Here is a 22,089-nt window from a genome sequence, read left to right on the forward strand (position 1 = left end):
TTTATATTCCATATGTATATATTTGGATGAATAAAAATTTTGGGAGAAATTGCTCTTAAATTGTCGAGAGATATTGAGTATTAAAAGTTAGTTTTCCTCTCAATAAGTACGTTTTTTGAGACTCGAGCTTGTACTCTCTTTCTTACAAAAATTGAATCTGTTTATTGTTCGATCAATACTTTATTAGTTATTCCATATCTATTTAAGTCTACATTATACTCGCAAAAGGATTAGGAGTCATTATTCCATCTTATTTTATTGAGATATATTATCCCACATTGAAAAATTGATAAAGAAACCACAAGTTTATATGAGACTTGGGTCTAGCAATATATTAGCTTAAACTTTTGAGTTGCAGATCTGAGAGTAGCCCAGCCTAGTTTCGAGATTGTTAAAGGTGCACATTTAGTTATGCTCTAGTGAACCTCGAGGCAAGTTTGGTATTTGTCCCCCCTCGCCCGAGTACGGAAGAGGATACCCGAATCATGGTTAGCTGTTGAAGGCGGGTGTTTAAGGGCACGTGGCACATGCTGAACCACACATTGCCAAGTGAGAGCGAGTGTTGAGATATATTCTCCTACATGAAAAAATTGAGAAAGAAACCACAAGTTTATATGAGATTTGGATCTAGTAACCTATTAACTTAAATTTTTGAGTTGCATATGAAATCAAGTTCGTGTAGACCCGAGTAGAAATTTTCCATTATTTATAAAAGAGAGGGTAATGTGGTTTCCCTATATGTACTGAGGAGGGCCCCAGTTGTTGGCATATTGAGAATTGTAATGAAACACATGCGAATAAAATATAAGTCCAATTCATGAAAGAAACGAGGAAGCTCTACCAAAATAAATCCATTCATGAAATTTGTTGGTTGATTCCGTCTAGGCACATGGCTTGAGGAATGATCGATTAGTACAAATCAAAAGAAGCATGAATGTTTATAAGTAAAATAACGTGTCTCTGACAATTGTTTAATCATAACAAATTTATTAATTTTTGCTAATTAATCATCGTATTTTTATAAGATTGTAGTAATCACTTTAGATTTTCTCATCATATAGAGTCAACTAACATATCTTAGAACAAAGCAAAATTCGATTATAAGAATTATAATATACCATAACACGAGACCGGCCAAAATTTCTTGGAGAATCTTTTAGACATGAATCAATGGACATGATTATATTGAATTTTCTAATTTGATTAAACCTAATATTGTGCGACATTGGATAGAAAGAAAAAAGAAAAAAAATGGTTTCTTATAGGGTATGGAATATTCTGTTATATTCATAACAAAAGATTTAATCCAATATTTCACCGAAAAAAAGCAACGTAATCCAATATCGGAGGGCTACATTAATGTCTAAGGGAAAAATGTTAAACGATGGTTCCTTCTAATTTGGAAGTAAGAACAACCAAGAAAAATTCATCATCCAAAGCATTTTACCTCTGCTAATCGCTCACTGGTATTTTAGTATTCGCTATAATATTGGCATTTTCATACCCTGTATAATGAGGTAATGTAGAATTTACCCAAAAATTAATCCCTCATGTTCGAGTTTATCATTTAGAAAAGTTTCAACGAATAATAAAATCAAAATAGAGACAAGGAATTTCAGAATCATTTGAATGCGAAGGAGTGGCGCATGAGAATTTAAAAGGTCACCGCACTTTAAATACATGGGGGCGGATGAAATTTGTTGGTTTCAGAGAGTGACTCAATAGCTTCATCAAGAGACACCATTTCAATTATGAGCTTTTCTCTCTTTCTTTCTTTCTTTCTTTCTTTCTTTTTTTCTTTTTTGCCCAAAAAGGAGAGGAGAAGAAGGGAAAAGGGAAAGACATCATTTATGTCTTAAAATTCTTATTCCATTTACATATGTTACATTCTAGATAATATAATGACCCTTTAAGCATAAGAGTATAATTTCCTCAAACTAAATCGAATATCTCGAATACTGTTTTTTCTGCTCTGCCAATATATCTCGTTCTATACATTTTCAAAGGCACTGTCTAGTCAATGTAGAAGAGTCTTTCATGTTGCGTTACTCGAAAGAATTCGATTGAGAAATTCTAACCCACATAATGTAACAACAATGGAATCCTTGAGAGTATTATGACATTGTAATATTATGATCAATTAATTAATTAATTAATTAATTCCAGAGATGCAAAGATCATACAAACTTTCTCCTTAGGGCCAGACAGCTATCCACTGGTTGAGAGCGTGTTTTAACATTTCGGAACCCAGGTAGGTTGCGCAAGGGAAGATGATATTTGGTGTATTTATAATGCCCAATCAACAAAAATATTGTAACTTCGGCCAACCGTATAGCAAGTCAATCAGAGCACATCTATGATCCAGAAATGGATCTATATACGCGATTTGGAGTATGGTATTAGATTTCACATTTATATCAAATTTAGGATATTGGGTTCCCATAAAAAACTTCAAGGATACTGGGGCTAAAAGGGCTGACTGGTAGGTCTCCGTGACGTTGATTATAATCTCACCTATAAGAACCGAATTTGAAACCTTTTGATTTTTAGGCGAGGACTTAGTTCACTGCACTACACCCATTTCTCGATATCGTTAATATATTTGTCATGTCTAATAAACCCAAAAACAACTTTTGCTGTCATATTTAATTTAGAGCTAAGAGAAGGTGGTTTGAGTACATTTGTAATTGCTCAATGAACGAAAAAGCAGTTCCAACAAGTTAGTACTTTCACGAGATGGGCATGTAAGTCCTGAAAATGATAACAGCATTCATCCTGGCCCATAGCCATAGGATATCGGCATAGGAACCACCAACCAGGGGAGGCAGTGGGCACGGATCCGACGCAGGATTTTGATCGAGGGGGGACGAGATCCTTGGAGGGGTAATAAGAACATAAACTTTCCAATTTAAGAGGGACGAATAGCAGTAATTTCATAAAAATTTGAAGGACAATATACTAATTTCTTTTGAACGACTTGTAGTATTACAAATATTATCACAGTCGATCGTGAACCACAAGCATGCCAGATAACCCGAGCATATTATTTGGAGATCCCCCATTAGTCAGACTATGTGCGATATTATTTTGACCCCGGAAGAAGAGCCCAGCACGATACTAGGACTAAATGAAGGGATCTTCTAATGCCCCGACTTTCACCTACCTTGTGTAAATGGCCGATTTCTTTTCGACTAATAAAATAAAAATCCTAATAACTAATAAAGGATAGAGATAGTTCCACAACGAGTATCAATCCTAGAATTTTAAGATTACCGAGCGAAAGCGTGTGCCGTTACATTACACTTTTTTATTATTAAAATGGCCTATTTTAAGCATATTTATGAAGGGAAATAAACTCAAAAACGATTTGGGATAGCACTTTTAAGGGATGCGCCTTTAATATTACACGTGCATTCTAAGTCCATTCCACCCTTCTGGTAATTTTAACTTGACTGGGACACAAATCTTAAAAAAAAATTATTCTGGTTGAACTTCTTTTCTTTTTTTGTTGAACATAAATCTTACATTTTATTTTATTGAACATATTTTACAATTTGCCAATGAAGATATGGACAGATCATCGGGATGTGGAAGAGACGAGTAATGCTAATGCAGCATAGAGAAGATATTCGGTTTACTTCCTTTTTCTGGGGAAATGCATCTCTTGAAATCCGCCCACCCATATCATTTGTGCCCTTGGAAGCATATAGTTTGGGTCCAGTGGCCTCTCGAGTTCATTAGAGCTGCTCACGGGGCTAACGTTAGCTTGGATTATAAAATCATTGTCAATTATATAGTATATCTTGATGTTTCTCCATTTCCGATGAGATAACGAGACATCTTCAGCTCTTTTTTAAGAGGAATTTTCGCTCGCTTGTTGGCTTATCTTGATTACTAAGAAGAGTTTTCAGTTGGATTGAACCTTTCCACTGTAAGAATATCTCTTCACGCATTAGCCAATGATTTTTCATATATCTTAAAATTAAAGGAAAAATCAAAAAAAGGGTGTAGCGTAGTGGTGCACGCCCTCGCTTGTTGACTTAGAAGTTGCAGGTTTAATATTTAGTGGGATTATCTATACTACTTTATTAGTTGTTTAGGATTTATCTTTTATTGCACTAGGTCTTGAGTGGGATTATATGTACCACTTTATTAGCGTAGTGGCGCACGCCCTCGCTTGTTGACCTAAAGGTCGCAGGTCTAATATTGAGTGGGATTATTTATGCCACTTTATTAGTTGTTTAGGATTTATCTTTCATTACACTAGGTATTGGGCCGAATGAGGTTTATGAAACTCCTCCTACTCTAGCTCCATGTGCCTCCAAGCCACCGAAGGAAGACAAGCAAAAGAAGAATGGTAGTGATGAGGAAGAAGACACCCAGGAAGCCTTTATGGCTTTTCCTAATGAGAATTCTCTTAACTCCTTACAAAGAAAAAATTAAAGGGAAAAATATGCTCTTAATCCACTATCTTTTCTTACTTTCTTATTTTAGCCTATTTTCCTTTTCATCTCATAGCTTTGCTTACTTATATATAATAATCCTTTTTTTCTATACCTTTCGTAAATTTTCTGTTTTCATCATTTTAATCAATTTTTCTATTAGAGAATAATCATTTTTTTTCTGAACTTTAACTGTTTTTTCGATTTTGTCTTAATTCTTTTTTTATTTATTTTGTTATTAGCGTTTTCATGTCATGTTTCCCTTAATCTTCTTTAATTTTTAAGTCATAAATGCAAACAAGATAATTTATGAAATAAAAATTATTTCGAAAAAAGATCGAACTTTTTTTTTAAAAGATTAAAGCTGGAGAGCGAGAGAAGGGGACCGCAGCCCGCTCCTGCATATCATCGCACTTGTGAGGTCACATCGATACAAAATTTAAAATTAAATTGTTTGACGATTTTTCAACCCCATAAGTGCACGTGTTGTGACAAGTAAAAAAGTGATAAATAGAATATCATTTCTATGATGACTTGATCTAAAAATCTATAGCGATCGAATTATCACAATTCAATTGAAGTTAAGCAAATGAAAGATTGATTGATTAAAATAAAATAAAATAAAACAAATCAAGAACAATCAACGATCAATTGGTGGAGACGGTCTAAAATTACAATTTCCCCCAAAACATAGCTAACTCGAGCTATTCCCTCTATCCCCAATTCGTTTAAAATCCTATCTACTAACCTAGGTTCTTAACTATCCTTAAAGTTCTTTGAAATCACTCGAGAAAATAATCACACTAACTGATCTCCAATATTTCTATGGTTACCAAATTAATGCAAGTTCATTAAGTACCAACCCTTCGGCTACCTAAAGTAAACAGGTATATTTCTATCATCCTCACAAATCCATTGTAGACACGAATCTCCCTTAGAAACGATCTTTTGCTAGTCTACTCCTAATCTATATCTAAAATTCTCCTTTCGAGTTCATCTAAACTATTGAGATCACTAATATTGATGATCAGGCAATTGCAAGCATTAAGCACGGAAATAGACCAAATAGATTAAGATCAAAAACTCATTGGATAAAAAAAACAAACAAATTACATGCGAGTTCAATCATATGAGATTAGCCCATAAGGAATGAAGAATGCATGCAAGAATTCAACATGAACATTGAAATTGAAGAAAAATTGACAACAATTTAAGATGAAAAGGACATGATTGTGCCACAAGAACCCAAAAATCAAGTTTTTTTCTCTTGTACGTGAGCTCTTCCTCTGCCGTCCACCCTTTGAAATCACGCCCTATACTTACTTATGTAGGGCAAAAGGCAACAGAAGACCCAAAATCCAATTTCCCTAACAATAAAATCCATATTCCCAATTTAAAATAAAAATAACTCTAATAATATTTTATGTTCCATGTTTGAATCTTCAAAATATTCCATCCTTAATATCCAATCTCCTCGAGTCCACAAGCCTTCGGAAGCTTCTAGAAGTACCTTGAGCACCGAGTCAAGACAGTTGCCGTTTATGAACTGGCCAAAGCCCCTAAGTGATCCACGTCCTCCTTGAATAAAATCCATGCATCGATCACGAACTCTCAAGCACTCCCAAATCCATGAACATAAATCATGAAATAAAACTCGATTCAATAGCACAAAATTCATAGGAATAATTCAAATAATCATGTAGAAGAGAGAAAAATACTAGATAACCTAGAAAATAAAAATAAATTTTAAAAAAATTATCTAAGACTTAACTATCTCTAGGACCTAGCATCGATTTATAGTCCAAAAAGTACCTAGACTAACTCGAACATATCGAGTATCATAAATATCTTTTATCAATTAAAATTAAAATTTTAAAAACTTATGAGAAATATGTTGGAGCTAGAGAGAAGGGACGTTGGGGGTAGGGGCAGTAATTTGTGTCATGGCAAGGTTATCGGGCTGGGTCGACACAGCATGGCACAGCACAAAATTATTTTGGTCCATGAAAGTGCCGGCCTGGCAAGGCATGAATTTCTAATCAGGCAGCCAAGCGAGGGCCAATAAGCACGTTAAAATAATTAACATGTGGTATTGTTATAATGTTATGGAATGGCATGAAAGCATGATAAGGTACCATAAGGAACGATCGCTCGAAATGCAAACAACTCATAAAGCACGTCAAGGGGGAAAAAAGAAAAAAAAATGGAAAAAATGATAAAAATGTAAAAATGATTGTGTTTACACCTATTTTTTTTGCACGTTACGGGAATATGAACTTGACGAGTATTTTTATCGAGGTCAAGTGTGAGGCACAAGCCATCGAGTTGAGCCCGTGTATTTTTATGAAGCCCCCGAAAATTTATTAATGGAAGTCCATACATGGAAGATCTCGACCCTTGACTTGGGCCGTGCTCTTTATGGTTCGAGGACAGTGGAAGTAGAATGTGGCAGCTAACATGCTTGGAGAGTAACAAAGAAATATTGCGGGTATCTTTAGTTAAAGGCATTGGAATAATTGGATATATTCCTTGATATCTTTAGAATATTTCGTTTCTTAGAGATTTAGGTAATTTAGGTTTTTATTTGCTCTTTGAATATCGAGTTATAGACGTAGCTGATGTAGATTGACCTTGTGGGAATTCATTGTAACGCTTATACTGTTATACATATCGGAACCGATATTCATTGTACATCCCATTGGGCACAGCTATCATTCACATTACAATTTTTCTATGCTTTCTTTATTCGCACTTTTACTTTCCTCACACGTAGGAGTAGTTCAACCCTCGATTTGTTTTAGCAGACCGCCGCACTACTCGGTTTTAGCCAGCCGGATTCGTTGGAATTCTTCCATTCTATCAGCCTTGGTCGTCCAGGGTACTCACTTCATCTACAGTTCCAAAGTTTCAGCCAAATTGGGATGCACTCGGCCCAAATCAACTGAGTGAGACAACTTTGGACAGCAACTAAGCGGTCTGAGTTGTTTTCAGCCGGAATCAGGCTTCTCTTTCTATTCCTGATCACTTGAAGCACGAAGAATAGCGGAGAACGCACAATGGCTAAATCCTCGAGCCCTGATATTCGTTTGATCCATCATCCACTTCGTCTAGGAGAACCCAGTCAATGTTTAGTTTTGCAGATTCTCAAATGGGGTACTACGCTCTGAATCGGTGGAATCGACCAGTCTCACATCACTTCATGATTTATTGGGGCAGTGCCTTGGCACGCTTGGTTTTTTAAAAAATTTAAATTTGTTATTATTTTTGCTGACATGGCGTGACATCATTTGCCACATATGTACCATTTGCCGCCTCATTAGCAAAATAGATGGAAAATGGCACGGATGACTAACATAGCAAAAACATCAAAGTTTATTGCCTTTTTCTTTTTCAAAAAATAAAGTTCATGCCAAAAGAGAAAAACTTGGCCAAAGTTCATGTTCTTTTGGGTCGTTAACCCTAATAATTAATGTACTCTAATTTCTAAGCAAAAAATGTTGAAGATTAGTATTTAAAAATTAAAATTACTAATTAATATTATATTTAATAAGAAAAGTGGTATTTCAAAATGTAATAATTATAATAAGAGCTTATATGGAGATGTACCAAGAAGAACCCGTGCCATGCATGGGTAGAAATAGACTAGGTAATAGGTAAATCAACAAACTAAATGGTAATTACAAAATAATGCTTGATAGAAATGTTAGAAGAAAATGTTTTTCCCCTTATTTTCCAGGAGAAAAGAACTTAATCCAATTTCCTACTTAATTGCTTAATTCAAACTAAAAAAAAATTCTCTTATTAGTTTATCAACCAAAAAAAAAAATTAGGGACATGTTTGTTATTCTTTTTGGAATAAAATAACGGATTTCGAACCTCTTCCTTTGCTGTAGGGGGTAGCTCGGCTGATAGGTAGAATAAGAAATTTTAGTTTCAGCCGTTCAACATATAAAGATTTACATTTATAATTTTCATTTAAGTTTTTTAAAACTTTAGTAAATGGAATTGGAACTATGTCTATATAATAATAAAAAAAATCTTTTGTTCATAATTGCTCCAATTTTATGTTGACATTTCCTTTTTTTTAGGGGAAATAGCCTGAAAAATCAAGTACTATCATGAAATTTCTCGATCTACCAATTTTTAAAATTTTAGCCTGAAAAATAACAACGTTTACCTCAGTTTCTCTTATCTATCAATTTGTTAATTAATCCGTCAAAATTGCTGACGTGGCCATTAACAGCGCTGATGTGGCAGGTGGTTGCCTACAATGGCATGCCACAAACTTTTTAACCAAAAAAATCACATAGTTTGTTTTTTTTCCCCATCTACCAAAATCTCAATAATATTTCCTCCATCTACCAAAATATCAGTAACTTTAAAAAATAACATAGTTTGCTTATGTTTCCTCATTTACCAAAATATGATTTTTTTTTTCAAAAATACATCTACCCTAATATGATTTTTTTTAAAATGATTATAAGTTTGAATTAGAGACCTCTATATATATATATGTGTGTGTGTGTGTGTGTGTGTGTGTGTGTTGATTTGAATGTTAAGAGAATTTTTAACAGAAAAGAAGTGTTAAAATAGTTACGAGTTTGTTATTTGCAAATCAAAAGAATATCCATATCTATTATCACATTAAGTAATATAAGAATTTAGATATATTATACAGTAAAGACAATAACCATGCCAAAATAACCATTCCAAGGGAACCTGTGCACACCTACACCTATAAAATTTTAGCATGGTTATTTAGCATGCTTGAATTTGTCAGACACAAGTATCGATTACTTTAGCATGGTTCTAACTTATTTTGACATTGTTATTTTGCATGGTTCATGTAAATATAGATTTCTAGACTGATTGTCATTAAATTTTGATAATGAAAATATGATGAAAATGTTGAAGACAGAAACTCATCATATCTGCATTATCAAAATTTAACACCTAAACTACAAACACAAAATTGCAAAATTCGGGGGCGTTTGGTTTCAGAGTTAAACTAAGTTTGATTTTGATTTTGATTTTGATTTTGATTTTAATTTTGATTGTGGAAAAAGACAAATAAGATGGTATTATAAATTTGACTTGGGAAACGTGTGTTTTTGTTGTGTACTGAGTAGAGTTAAAATCAAAATCATGATTCTAAAATTACATCATGAAACCAAACGGGCAAATTCTAAAAAATTTTATGTGCGAGAAAAAAATTAAATAGTTGAAGAACTCACCTCTAAAAATCTAATTGTGGATGTACGTAAAATTAAACTACTTACATGTTAGAAAATAGTAATCGGTCTCAGATATCTATACCTATATGCTTTAAAAATAAAACTAAAATTCATTTTTTAAAATAATTTAAAAAATCAAGAAAATAACTACTAGTTCCACAAATATATGTTTATTTAGTTTCAAAATTAAAAATAAAGAAAACTCAAAAAATCGATAAAAAATTGAATGTTTCCATAAATCTATAACTATATATTTCTAAAATTCAAAATTTTTATTATTTAGAAAAAGCTCAAATGATCAAGAAAATTCCATTCAAAAACGAAATGTTCTGGAACCTTCTGGCACGGCCCACTTTTACTCTGCTTTCATATATATACAAATAAGAACTTAGACATATTATATTGTAAAGACAATAACCATGATAAAATAATTATTCCAACAGAACTTGTGTCCAACAAGTTGAACCATGCTAAAATTTTATAGATGTTGGTGTGCACAAGTTATGTTGAAATGATTATTTTGGCATGGTTATTGTCTTTGCAGTATAATATGTCTAAGTTCCTATATTACTTAATGGGGTAAATTGCACTGGTGGTCCAAAAATTTTTATAAATGTTTCAATATGATACAAAAAGTTTTTTTTGCTACTTGATGGTACAAAATATTTTAAAGTTGTTTCCGTATAGTACAAACCGTCATCTCGTCATTAACGTCGTCAAGCCGTCCTTTACAAGACTGTAAATTTTGCACCATCATATAATTTACGTAAAACATTTTGTACTATTAAGTTACAACTTCAAAACATTTTGCACCATAATGTAACATCCCACAAAAATCGATTTTGCACAATCAGCGCTGACTTGACGGAATCAATGGCAAGATGACGGTTTATACTATACTGAAACAACTTTGAAACATTTTGTACCATCAAGTAGCAAAAAAAACTTTTTGTACCATATTGAAACATTTGTAAAACTTTTTGGACCACCAATGCAACTTACCCTTACTTAATGTGATAATATGTATGGACATTTTTTTATTTGTAAATGACAAACTTGTAATTGGTCTAACACACTTCTTCTATTAAATATTTTAATATTCTTTTTTTTATTTTTTTATAACGAGAGGTTCCGGACATCGTCCATAATCCCCACGGTCCACGTGAACATCTTGTAAGCCCATAAAACAAGTCAGTCCAGCCACATAGGCCGTGCAAGTGACCCAATAGGGAGTATTCTCCTGCATAGTTCGTTAGGTGACTTGAAAAATTCTTATAACATTTAAATCAATATACATATATATAAATCCATGATTCAAACTTATAATCATTCAAAGAAGTCATATTTTGGTAGATGTGATTTTTCAAGGAAGCCATATTTTGGTAGATGAGAGAACAAAAGTAGACTATGTAATTTTTTTTTTTAAAGTTATTGATATTTTGGTAGATGAGGGAAAAAAATAAACTATGTGATTTTTTGAGTTAAAAAGTTTGTAGCTTGCCATCCACGTGGTCAACCATCTGCCACATCAGCTCCATTAACGGTCACGTCAACAATTTTGACGATCCAATTAACAGATTGGTTAATCAGAGAAACGAAGGCAAACATTGTGATTTTACAGACCAAAATTTTAAAAATAGATAGATCAAGAAATTTCATGAAAGTAATTGATTTTTTAGGCTATTTCTCTTTTTTTTTATAGGAAAAAGGATCAAGGGCAACCTCTAAAAAAATAATATTCAATTTTCTTGCAAGCGGCTTAATAGAACCCATTGCAATTTAAAAATCACAAGTTCTTATGTGATTTTTAACTTGCTTCGAACTTGCATATTCTTTATTGCAATTTTATTTTATGTTGACCAAATATTATTTTATTTTAAAATATGGGTGCTGGTTTTACTTGCATGCATTCTATGTCTACTTAAGACACTCATGATCAGGATCAAGTCAATATTCGAGTATAAATTATCTCAAGCAAGGACCAAAAAGACCATGTGATCTCATGTAAAAGACATTGAATATCACGTCACATTTTACAGATAACTAAATCAAATTATCTCCTAAATACACAATTTCGGTAGGAATATTGGTTTATCAAAACGAAAATCTAGTTTCATCAAAGGAATTGGATCAGCCTATTCAACTTCCTAACTACAATACCCAGCAAAAAAAATCTTCCTACCTAGTATTAGTATTAGTTCATTAAATGAATTACAATAGAAGTTTGCATTAATTGGTCTTTTCCTCTTCGGAGCAACATACCGAGCCTTTGACATTGGATCAAGTTTGTTGTTGACACTCGATAAGTTAACATTTCAAATGGCCTTGGAGTTGTTTTGTCTCAAAAATAATATGATTTTGATTTTGATATACAAGACCCACTTCGTTAAACTGATACGTGCTGAGAATTCGCCACTTATTTCATTTTGATAAAGCAAATTAGATTGATAATCTTGTCTTTTGAGTGATTGGGTTTTGTCTAATCAGTACCAAATAATGAAAAATAACAGTTCTATTGCCGAAACATAAATTTTTTGATCAGGAATGGTGTTTTTATTTTGCCAAAACGTTTATCTTTATTAGGAATTCAACTTACATAAAGTACATGCGAGTAGTTTTTGACAGAGACCCGAATGCCCTCAAACAGAAAATAGATGGGGGCTGTAAAACCCAATTTTCACAACTCGTCTCCTTTTTGACTTGGGAAAACCCAATCCTCGCGACTTCTCTCGTTTTTGAATTGGGATGCAACCCAATTTGTACAAGAATTTGCATTTATCAAGAAACGGTGTTCACTCATTACAAAAACTCGTCCTACGTGGTACGATGTGGTCCATCCTTTATAAGAGTCACAATAGTATAAGAAGTTTTTCTGATAGAAATTATGAAAACATGAAATCTGCAAATTGTGAGCGAAGAATGTGTTTTGGTTTGACAAAATATATAACAGCCCCGACAAGTTTTTCCTTCTTCTTTTTTTGGGTATTTTTGGGGGTATATGTTCTATTTCAAAAAGTTAATCTGACTGTGACAGTCGCAAGAAATAATAATAGCTATTGTAAAGTAATCGGAGAAGTACCCGCTACTGTGGGCACTAGGCCTTTTTGTTATGCACTCATTCATTAATCTCAACATGCCTGCTGGATGTTCGGTTCAGTATCTGACCGGGCCTTTTGATTTATGTCTATGTTGCTTCCCTTGCCATTTCCAGAAGGTTTGTTGAATTCCACTGTGCTGTTTCTAAACCCATACAGATTCATTTCAAACTGAATAAGCAGGCATTTAGAGGTTTCATTCCATGCCCGATCGTGTTGAAAATGAGATTGTTATTGTAATTCGCATATTATCCGTAGAGGTTTGTCTAAGATTACGAAGGTTTCCAAAGTCTTGGATCTGAAAATTAGATCTCCATGGCCCATCTAAACTTATATCCAAGAAAACTTGCTGCCTACCTGCAATAGACAACTTGGGATTATGTAGAGCGATCTTTATGGAACAATGGAAATGTCCTTAAAGGCTCCCTTCAATTCAACCATTGAAGAGTCATTAAATATGACTTCCACATGACACTGAACCCAATATCACAAAGTTAATGAACACAGCATGCGGAAACAGATCCATAACCTTAAACAATTTAATCAGACATGAAGAAAAACAGAAGAAAGTCCCAACGGGACTTGGAATCTCAATGTCCAATTTACTGAACAGGATGAATGTCTTCCTAGAAAGCTTTTCATGAAACGCAGATCACACGCTTCCCCAACTCCAACAGATGGAAAATTGGAACCATCAAAAGACAGCTTCAGAGTGCAATTCCTTCCAAACTCTCCCTTTCTTGCGTCCAGTCGCTAGAGCTAATGAGCAGTTTCTTCATCTGTTATAACTGGAATGAACACCGACAAGAAAAAAAGAAGGGCGAGAAGGAACCGAGATTGTCACGTCAGGGACCAAACAAAAGGGAAAAGAGCTCCCTGCTATAATCCTCATGTGTACATAAAACATTCTTTAGCATTGAATCAATGCCAAAATAATCCATTGATCTGATGAACCTAAAAACAGAGACCCGACATCATTTTCTGAAGCACAAGATAAGAAAAAAAATCAAGCTTGGGTCTACTAACTTGACCTAACTAACAATTAGTTGCGGAAAGGGAACTCCAGAACTAACGCTTTACAACCAGCAGTATCAGTTAGTGACTTGATGCGGAAACGGCATCAAGCTACCAATGCACTAACCTCTACCCTAAAGTGATTTGCACCAGCTCCATGTTTCCCACGAAACATGGAGGGATGCCCCAATTGCCATGACGAAATAGAGATGACTGCAGAAATAGGAAGAAACTCCGAGATAAGTTTAAATACCATTCTGATTCATCCATTTGGTTCAACGAGTCAATGCCTCGGCCTCCTCCTTGGTCTGCCACTCAGATACCTGTGGTAGGCACGGGATGAAGTTAATGATATTCGAGAGGACCGAGACCTGTTCACATTCAAATTTTCCTCACTTGAGCCATAACCATCACCATACATCAGGGCTGAAGTCACAAACTCCCGGCCCAAATTCTCTAGCGGAGCCAGATCATCACTTGAATATCCATCCCATTCATAGTCTATGAAAAGAGGGTTTCGTTCAATTACATAATCCCCTAACACCACAGCCCCCGGAGTAGAGGAGATAATTGTGCTGATCACATCATTCCTCTCCCTTTGCTGCTCAAGCCTCTTCCACTTCTCTTCGAGTGCAGGGTCCACAGCCCGCGGCCGGGCCCATGGGTGCTCCGCCCGGACGTGCTTCCGGAGCTCCTTGTAATTCCCAGAGAACATGCATTTCTCTTGTATGCACATCCTCTTCTTCCCATTGAAGTACTTTCTCGCTGTTTCCACAACAGTACAGCCCTTCACTTGCCCTCGACACAGTGGGCATAAGAGCTCAGGCACTTGAACCTTTTCACCCATATTTCCCAAGTTGGCAGTGGCAAGTTCATGATTTGCTGGGACATTCCCTAAAGAAGTACCCTCCACTTCCTTCAGTTTCATGTAAGCCTTCTTGTACTGTTCAAGGCAGTTTGAGTAGCGACGGCCTGTTGAACACATGTAAGGCCGGCAGCCCTTGTCGTAGGAAGAACATAGCAGGAGGACAGCATTGTGGGGATATTCCAAGCACACTGAGCAGGTTACCTGGTCCCACTCTTTCTTTTTCAATGATTTGGGTTTCCTTTGCTTAGAGAGAACAGGCTTAATTCCTTTGGATGAGCGACATGACAACATACGCGGGGCCGTCCGATGATGGTGGGAGGTAGAGTTGTTGCGTACCTCCTTAACTTTCGCCATTTGTGTTTTTCTAACTGAAAAGAGGCAAATGAAAGAGAAGATTATTTCAAATTGGGGTGCACCTTCAGCAATATCAAACTATTTGATAGATACATAACGTGCATAAAAACATCGGAAGCAAATTAAAGATACCAGGCACTAAAGTAGTTGCTATAAAACCTTTACATATCAGTAGCTCCTGAATACATATCAAAATCACACAGCCCCAAATATCAAAGGAAAAGAATTGATGCCATCATATACAATAAGCAAAAATGAATGTTTCCCGGACCAAACAAATGGCACAATACATGAACAAAGAAGAAGACAGCTTTATGCAAACAAAAGATTAAAATTTCAGACTTCTCAAAAAAGAAAAAAAGAAAGAAAAACAATTGCTAAATGCTCTTTTATCAGAATAGGGTTTAAACAAATGCAAGTAAAAGAGACAACTGCAGACACTTATCCCAAAAAAAAAAGACACGATGAAAAATTTCAGAAAATTGAACAACCAAGACGAATTATTTCTTTAAGTCATCAGAGAAGCTGCATACTATGAGAACAATTGAATGACAAACAGCTCTCACAATAGGTATGAAGGGCAATGCAGAAGTACAATTTAAAATACTCTCCAGACCACTTGACACTTATTAAACCCTTGTAGTTGAAAATCCCCGTCATTTTCCTTGCAAACTCATAAAATTTGTGAAGACATGAAATGTTGCAACCAAAACAACAACTTAGATCAAGCAAACACGTGAAAGAAAGTGCAAATTTATTGGCCTGTAATTCTTCTACCATCATGTCAAAATCAGGATTCTTTGGCAGTAGAGAACCCCCCTAATCCAATCCACCAAACAGACTTTAAAGCAAGCAAAAGGACTAATTTAAGGATATTCAACAAGCTCAAAAGGAGGGTGATGTTATACTTCATCATGAGCATACGATACATTGAGAAATCTAAAAAAAAAATGGTCAATGGAACCTTTGACGTTAAATGCCGCCTTATATGATCAAACAATTCAGCAAGCAGGCAGAAAATACCAACTGTCGGCACATGAAACCAAGACCCACACACACTACACACTGCTCCTTTTTTTTTCATTACAAAGCATCCCAATGGAGATTTCAACCGGTCCATTCATATTTTCTACGCCAAGGCCATTCGGCATCACGGAGCATTCAATGTTCAAACTGACCAAATGGGCAGGGCAGACGAACCCAAATCAAATCCATCAAATCCAACAGTAGGACAACGAGAAGTCATAAAATTCCACATCTTTTACGAATTTCAATTTCAAGAATTCGATAAGCCGAAGGAACGGAGAGAACGAAAGAGGACATGAACTCAAGAAGCGAACTCCATCCGATCGGAAACAGATACGAGCTTCAACAAATGGGCAGGAAAATCGAAATCGGGGTTGGTTGAATCGAGAAGTAGAGCACCTGGAGAGAGAGATCCCGTGAATCGAACGCAGATACAGAGAGAGAGCGGGAGAGAGGGGGGGGGGGAAGCTCCTTGACAAACGTTGAATTCGAAGGAAGGAAGGAAGGAAGGGTTGGGTTAGACGGAATCTATATCTATAAGCTTTTCCTCCCCCCGAAATCGTCGCTCACGTTCTCCTCTCTCTCTCTCTCTCTCTCTCTCCAGGAAGAAGGATGGGTTGGGTTGTGGGCTTTTTCCGATGATTGGGCTTCACTTTATAGTAAAGCAAGCGGGGTCGGTTTTTAATTTGGGGAAGAAGATGAAGAGATGAAATATGAACGACACCATGACGCCATTATTCCGAATCTTCCTGTTTTGATGCTCTGTTGCCGAACCTCCGCTCCCTCCAATGGCGGATACTGTGGAGGGGAGAGAGTCTGAGAAGATGAAGCGGGGACCATTCTTCATGGGCTTATCAACTGGCCCAATGCGATTGGGCTCTTCCCCGACTCCCAGAAACCCGCTGTAGGAATCGTGGGTTTCTTGATTGTTTTTTGTCGCTCCATAACTAATTTATTAGATATGCGCCATCTAGTATCTGGAAACTGAATGAGCGCCGATTAATGCAAAGCCCAATATGTGCTGAATTATCTCAATCCGAGCCGAGTAGGTTGACTGAGAGGACAAATTCTCTTGTTCATAGATTTTCCCCATTCACAAAACTTACAAAATTAATAACTCGAGACATTACTTAAAAGAAATAAACACCGAATTATTTGAATCAATTCATATTTATCTATTAAGATTAACTTGGATGGAAAATAGTCACTTGAATATTGAATGCACTTTTAGTAGGGCGCGGAGAAGGTCATTATATATTTTTTTTTTGGGAAAAATTGCACCATATATTTTAATATTTACATGTTGTCTTAATTTTATCACAGCGTCGATTTTTCTTTTGAGATATCCTAACAGCAATGGTTTAGTATCAAATATGTCCCGTCATAAACATTCTTACCATTTTTTAATGGAAATGCTGACATGACGCGTTAATTGTTTGACGACGCTGACGTGGAGTGTGTGGGCCACAATACAAGGGAAAAATAACACTATATATCCCAACCTTTCAATATTTTCTCAATTTTATCCAGACCTTTTTTTGTTTTTCTCAATTTTATCCCAATCTTTTCATAATTTCTCAAATTTATCCCAACCTGTTGCGATAATATTGAGAAAATATTATAAGATTAGGATAAAACTGAAAAACTATCGAAATATTGAGATAAAATTGAGACATCATCAAAAAATTAGGATAAAACTAAGAAATAACAAAAAAGTTAGGATATATGATGTGATTTTTTCCTACCCACACTCTCTCCACGTCAGCTCTATCAAGCAATTAACGGGTCACGTCAGTATTTCCATAAAATATGAACCTAACTTTGACAGCGGGATAGATTTGAAACGAAACCATTAACGTAAAGATACCACAAAAAAAAAATCGACATTGAGATAAAACTGAAATAACATGTAAAAATTGAGATATATCACGTAATTTTTTCCTTTTTTTATACCAATTTCTCCTCCTCACTTTCGCTCAATGGTTAATTAAATGCATCATCAAAAGCAGTTAATTAGAGCTTGAGAAAATTCGATATTCGAGGGCCGATGCAGCAGACAATAGTAGATATGACTCGAACAAAAGCTTCCGAGCTCTGGAAGCATTCTTTCTGAAGAGGCGGCCGGTTCTGTTTTGTTTCATTGAATTAGAGAGAGCTATTTAAGTTGTGCTTCCGCTTCTTTGGCTACTTTCCTTTTGCTCATCGTGGTTTGAAAGATGTTAGGTTTGGTGTTTTGCAGCTGCTATTGCTGTCGATCTTTGTATAGCTTTGTTTTCGTATCTGACATCAATTACGCAAACAAAACAAAACAAAAAACTTCAAATTTTAGGGTCCAAGTTGGAAATTTCCAAAGTTCTGAGATACTTTTATTTTTGGACCAAATGCACAAAACTTGAGCAAATTTTCTCCAGATTGACCAGCCGCTCCCAACAACAAAGGAAGATCAAATGCACAACCTGCCGGCACTAACATCCAATGCCTCCCATACATTTCGAAGAGCATGCAATTTACAGGAGATTACTCATATCTTGTACCAAGGAAAATAACAATTTTTAAAAACAATTCCCACACGAAACAAGCCGCAGAACTAGAATAATTACGAGCATAAGGGGGCTAGGAAAGGAAACAGAATTCCAAGAAGAACCAAGGGTATTAGCTTTAGTTAGAAGCTCATTTCTTTTCCGACCTTATCGCATGACAAGATAAATCACATTCACAAAATGTCTGTGCACCCTTCTTCCGAGAAAGAGCCATCTAAACAAAGGTAACAACAAATAGATAAAACTGCACATGATCGCTCTACCAGAGCATCCTTTCTATCACTTGCACTGGAAGTACAACAAGTATTACCCGTGTATTTGCATGGGGAATCGTTACTCAGAGTGTGAAGTCCAATATATAAGTCCACTGCAGGGAGAAAAAAAATAAAAGGATATGTTTCAGTTTATTATTAACATAAAGACTTCAATGGCCAACAGTCTGTTGTTTATTTATTTCAGGGCAGACTTGAGGAATGCATTAAAAGTAATTTCGGGGAAAGAATCTTGAGAGTGAAGAGGATATACAACATTTAGCAATTTAAGTAACTACAAGGAAAGGTTCTTCAGAGAGCAGAGCTGTCTAGAGAACCCAAGGACATGGGTTAAAAAGACTTTCAATTTATCAATAACATTTGCTTTCAGGTGAAAATTAAAACGAGGGGTTCGGTGACATATGAAGACCATGAAGATGCGCAACAAAGAAGTTAAAAACAAAGTAGAGTTACCTGATCAACACAAACACGCATTGCAAGACTCCCGCAACTCCTGTCCAAACTGAAGGACCAGTTGTCACAAGGGAATCCTGAATGAGAAGGCCGACCGATGCAGCTAGAGAGACAAAGGACACAACATAAGCAAAGAAAAGCCAAAGCTTCAACCTGCAATTCATGATGAGAGAAAGTTGTCATTCATCCAACACAGAAATGTCAATTGATACAAAGAATAACAAGTCAAGGAGGTACACTGCCATAGTGAATTCAAAAGCAACAACTCTACTAACAGAAAAGAATAGTAAGAAAAGAGGGGAAATTAAAGAGCTGCAGATCACGCCATTTTATTACGGCCATCACATTAAAACTTAGACACTACAGCTATTAGGGTATTAGGAAACATTACTAGATACCTATTAAAGATTAAGCACATAGAAGAGAAGATAGGATCAACATGCCAATTGTATTACTAAAGCACACCGCACCCTAACCATGGGTTTGTAGTAGATAACTGGGCTTGTGTACTCTCAATTTATCAGCCTCATCAGCAAAGAGATCTAAAAAGTGAATAGGAAGGAAGCATATAACTATTCTTTTGGGCAATCAACCAGACAACACTCCCAGAGTAGCAGTTACTAACAGGATATTTATATCTCTTGCATGGAAGTGATGATGAATAGATAATTAATTGGCCAAGATCAAACAGATGCCAATCATAAATGAAGATTCATGGCTAGGCATCACTGCAATATGCATAATTAGAATATATCGTGTGCAAAATGAAACTTGTATAATTGTAATGAAGGAAAGAGTAGCAGAGGTTTAATACGGAAACATGACTAGAGAGTTACAGAAGCTGCAATATGCACAATTAGCATAATATCATGCAATAAAATGAAACTCGTATAATTGTAATGAAGGGAAGAGGAGCAGAGCTATAATATGAAAACATATCTAGAGAGTTACAGAAGAGATTTTTCACAGTCCTGAAGAGATTTTTCATCAGCAGCAGTTCAATGTGATAAGACCCAATGCTGGCCAACCCTAATAAGTTGTTGATGAACTTTTTTCATTAAATGGTTTTTTTGAAATTTCTATCACAGCATTGAACCTTCAAATAAAAGAAGGAATTTTCCTTCTTAGTTAAGCACATGCCTTGTGACAATTTAAGATAATCAACTACCTATCAGTAAATATTAATATTTTAACAACAGCATAACGTAGAACACTATGTTAAGTTAAACAGGGGATATTTCCAGAACATTGCAGAACAGCTCATCCTATACCTACACCAAGCTAAAGCAGCATAGGCAAACTTAAGCCCATCTGTATGCTATCTAACTCAACTGACAGTGACAACTAAAGCACTTGCTGCCACCTCCTCTATTCCTGAAGAGGAGACATTCTGCTTCCCATTGAGGAAATTTAAAAATCTTGTCAAGCCTCTTTTATTTTATTTTATTTTATTTTTTGCTGAATTTTGTCAAGCCTCTTATCCGAAGAACAGGAAAGAAGGATTCAAAGAAGATTAATTACATTTCAACTTATATTTCCGTTTCCCACACTATAATCACACCAAAAATACATGCACTCTTCAATCCAAGCATTAGCTTAATTAGTGTCGGTTGACGGGTCATATCAGTGTAAGATATCCTGTAACAAGATGAAATAATTTCATGCATGCATCAAACACATTCGGATCACAGCAGCAGCTAAGGATTAGTTCTAATTAGAGACTGATAAAATCAGAAGGTTAAAGTAACCCAGTCATCATGTCATCACCTTGGAACATTTTACACCGTCTATGTTGTGACCCATTTAATTTCTAACAATTTGAAGACCTACCTCAGGAGAATGACAGTGATATTTCTCCGTGGATCATCTAGTATCTTCCCCTCTCCATGACCAACTCTTTAGTCTCACTCGTTTCGATGACAAGTAAATTTACTTGGATGGATAGATCGGGAATGACCGAAGAGCAGTTTTCATGACCACACTACGATAAAATCTTGTAAAAGACGTCGACTTGAACTGCACGGAGTATTACTCGAATTTCAATTTCGGTAATTGCTTCGTGAACAATTCAACATATGTGAAACCTCAGCACACTAATCGAACAGCCGAAGAGTAAATACAAAGAAGGCTGAGAAGCTTTACCTCCACTCGCCTTCATCGTAGGGAGAATAGTCGATATCCTCTTTCCTAACGCAATTGAACATCAGAGCAGCTAAAGACGCAAATATCCCTTCAAAGCAAGGACAACAAACACAATCAACAGTCACTTCAGTGACCCTAACCCTAACAGGAACCGAAATTTCCAAAATAAATAAGACGGCCTCTATCTTTTATCTGATATACGTCGATTATACCAGGAAGGTAGTGAACGAAGGAGACTTTGACGGAGCTGCAGACGACAGCGTCGATCCAGAACCACCATCCGGCGCCGAAAACAGACCCAGCGATGCCGGGACCGAAGATCGCCCAAAGCTCGGCCAAATCCATTGGGGGTAGGTGTCTGCTTGCCGCGGCTCGACTCCGATGTCTAGGTATCCGATTGAGTGGCGCAAAGGAAGTGGAGCAATCCCCTGAACGATTTCGATGACTTCCCGCCGGAGAAGATTCTCTTCGGAGGGGAGGGGAGGGGAGGGGAGGGGAAGGGAAGGGAGTAGAAGATGGTGGGGAGGGTGGGGGGGAGCAGCGACAGCCTATTGTGAACCGTGTGGAAAGGGGATTGTGAGCTCCGGTGGGTACCTTCCTTGCCTCGCGGTGCTTTGCTTGCTGCTCTGTCTCTCTCCTTCCTCTTCTT

At 36.1% G+C, this 22,089-nt stretch overlaps 2 protein-coding genes across 4 annotated transcripts; both read right to left on the bottom strand.

Annotated features, from left to right (window-relative positions):
- Positions 1 to 13,181: 13,181 nt before the first annotated feature.
- On the bottom strand, positions 13,182 to 16,725 carry LOC116188254. Of its 3 annotated transcripts, XM_031517486.1 has the most exons (3): positions 16,433 to 16,717; positions 14,039 to 15,021; positions 13,182 to 13,559 (listed from the first exon to the last, which is right to left on the bottom strand). In XM_031517486.1, the coding sequence occupies exon 2, from the start codon at positions 15,005 to 15,007 to the stop codon at positions 14,069 to 14,071; it is 939 nt and encodes a 312-aa protein (XP_031373346.1). In that variant the 5' UTR covers positions 15,008 to 15,021; positions 16,433 to 16,717; the 3' UTR covers positions 13,182 to 13,559; positions 14,039 to 14,068. The 3 variants fall into 3 exon arrangements, with proteins under 3 accessions (XP_031373346.1, XP_031373345.1, XP_031373343.1); XM_031517485.1 differs by lacking the exon at positions 13,182 to 13,559 and having other exon boundaries at positions 13,620 to 15,021; positions 16,329 to 16,725; XM_031517483.1 differs by lacking the exon at positions 13,182 to 13,559 and having other exon boundaries at positions 13,620 to 15,021; positions 16,433 to 16,710.
- A 1,756-nt stretch (positions 16,726 to 18,481) lies between these two features.
- LOC116189010 (transmembrane protein 50 homolog) lies at positions 18,482 to 22,089 on the bottom strand. The gene is made up of 4 exons (XM_031518493.1): positions 21,653 to 22,089; positions 21,441 to 21,528; positions 19,299 to 19,451; positions 18,482 to 18,940 (listed from the first exon to the last, which is right to left on the bottom strand). Exons 1-4 carry the CDS (start codon positions 21,783 to 21,785, stop codon positions 18,907 to 18,909), a joined length of 408 nt encoding a protein of 135 aa, XP_031374353.1. The 5' UTR covers positions 21,786 to 22,089; the 3' UTR covers positions 18,482 to 18,906.

This window comes from Punica granatum, chromosome 8 (assembly GCF_007655135.1).
Source record: "Punica granatum isolate Tunisia-2019 chromosome 8, ASM765513v2, whole genome shotgun sequence".
NCBI lineage: Eukaryota > Viridiplantae > Streptophyta > Magnoliopsida > Myrtales > Lythraceae > Punica > Punica granatum.

Coding starts and splice junctions, on each gene's coding strand:
- LOC116188254 (XM_031517486.1), bottom strand. CDS start 15,007: ATGGCGAAAGTTAAGGAGGTACGCAACAACTCTACCTCCCACCATCAT.
- LOC116189010 (XM_031518493.1), bottom strand. CDS start 21,785: ATGGATTTGGCCGAGCTTTGGGCGATCTTCGGTCCCGGCATCGCTGGG. Junction 21,529..21,652: donor CTTCGTTCACTACCTTCCTG/GTATAATCGACG, acceptor CTTGCTTTGAAG/GGATATTTGCGTCTTTAGCT. Junction 19,452..21,440: donor TACGATGAAGGCGAGTGGAG/GTAAAGCTTCTC, acceptor CATGAATTGCAG/GTTGAAGCTTTGGCTTTTCT.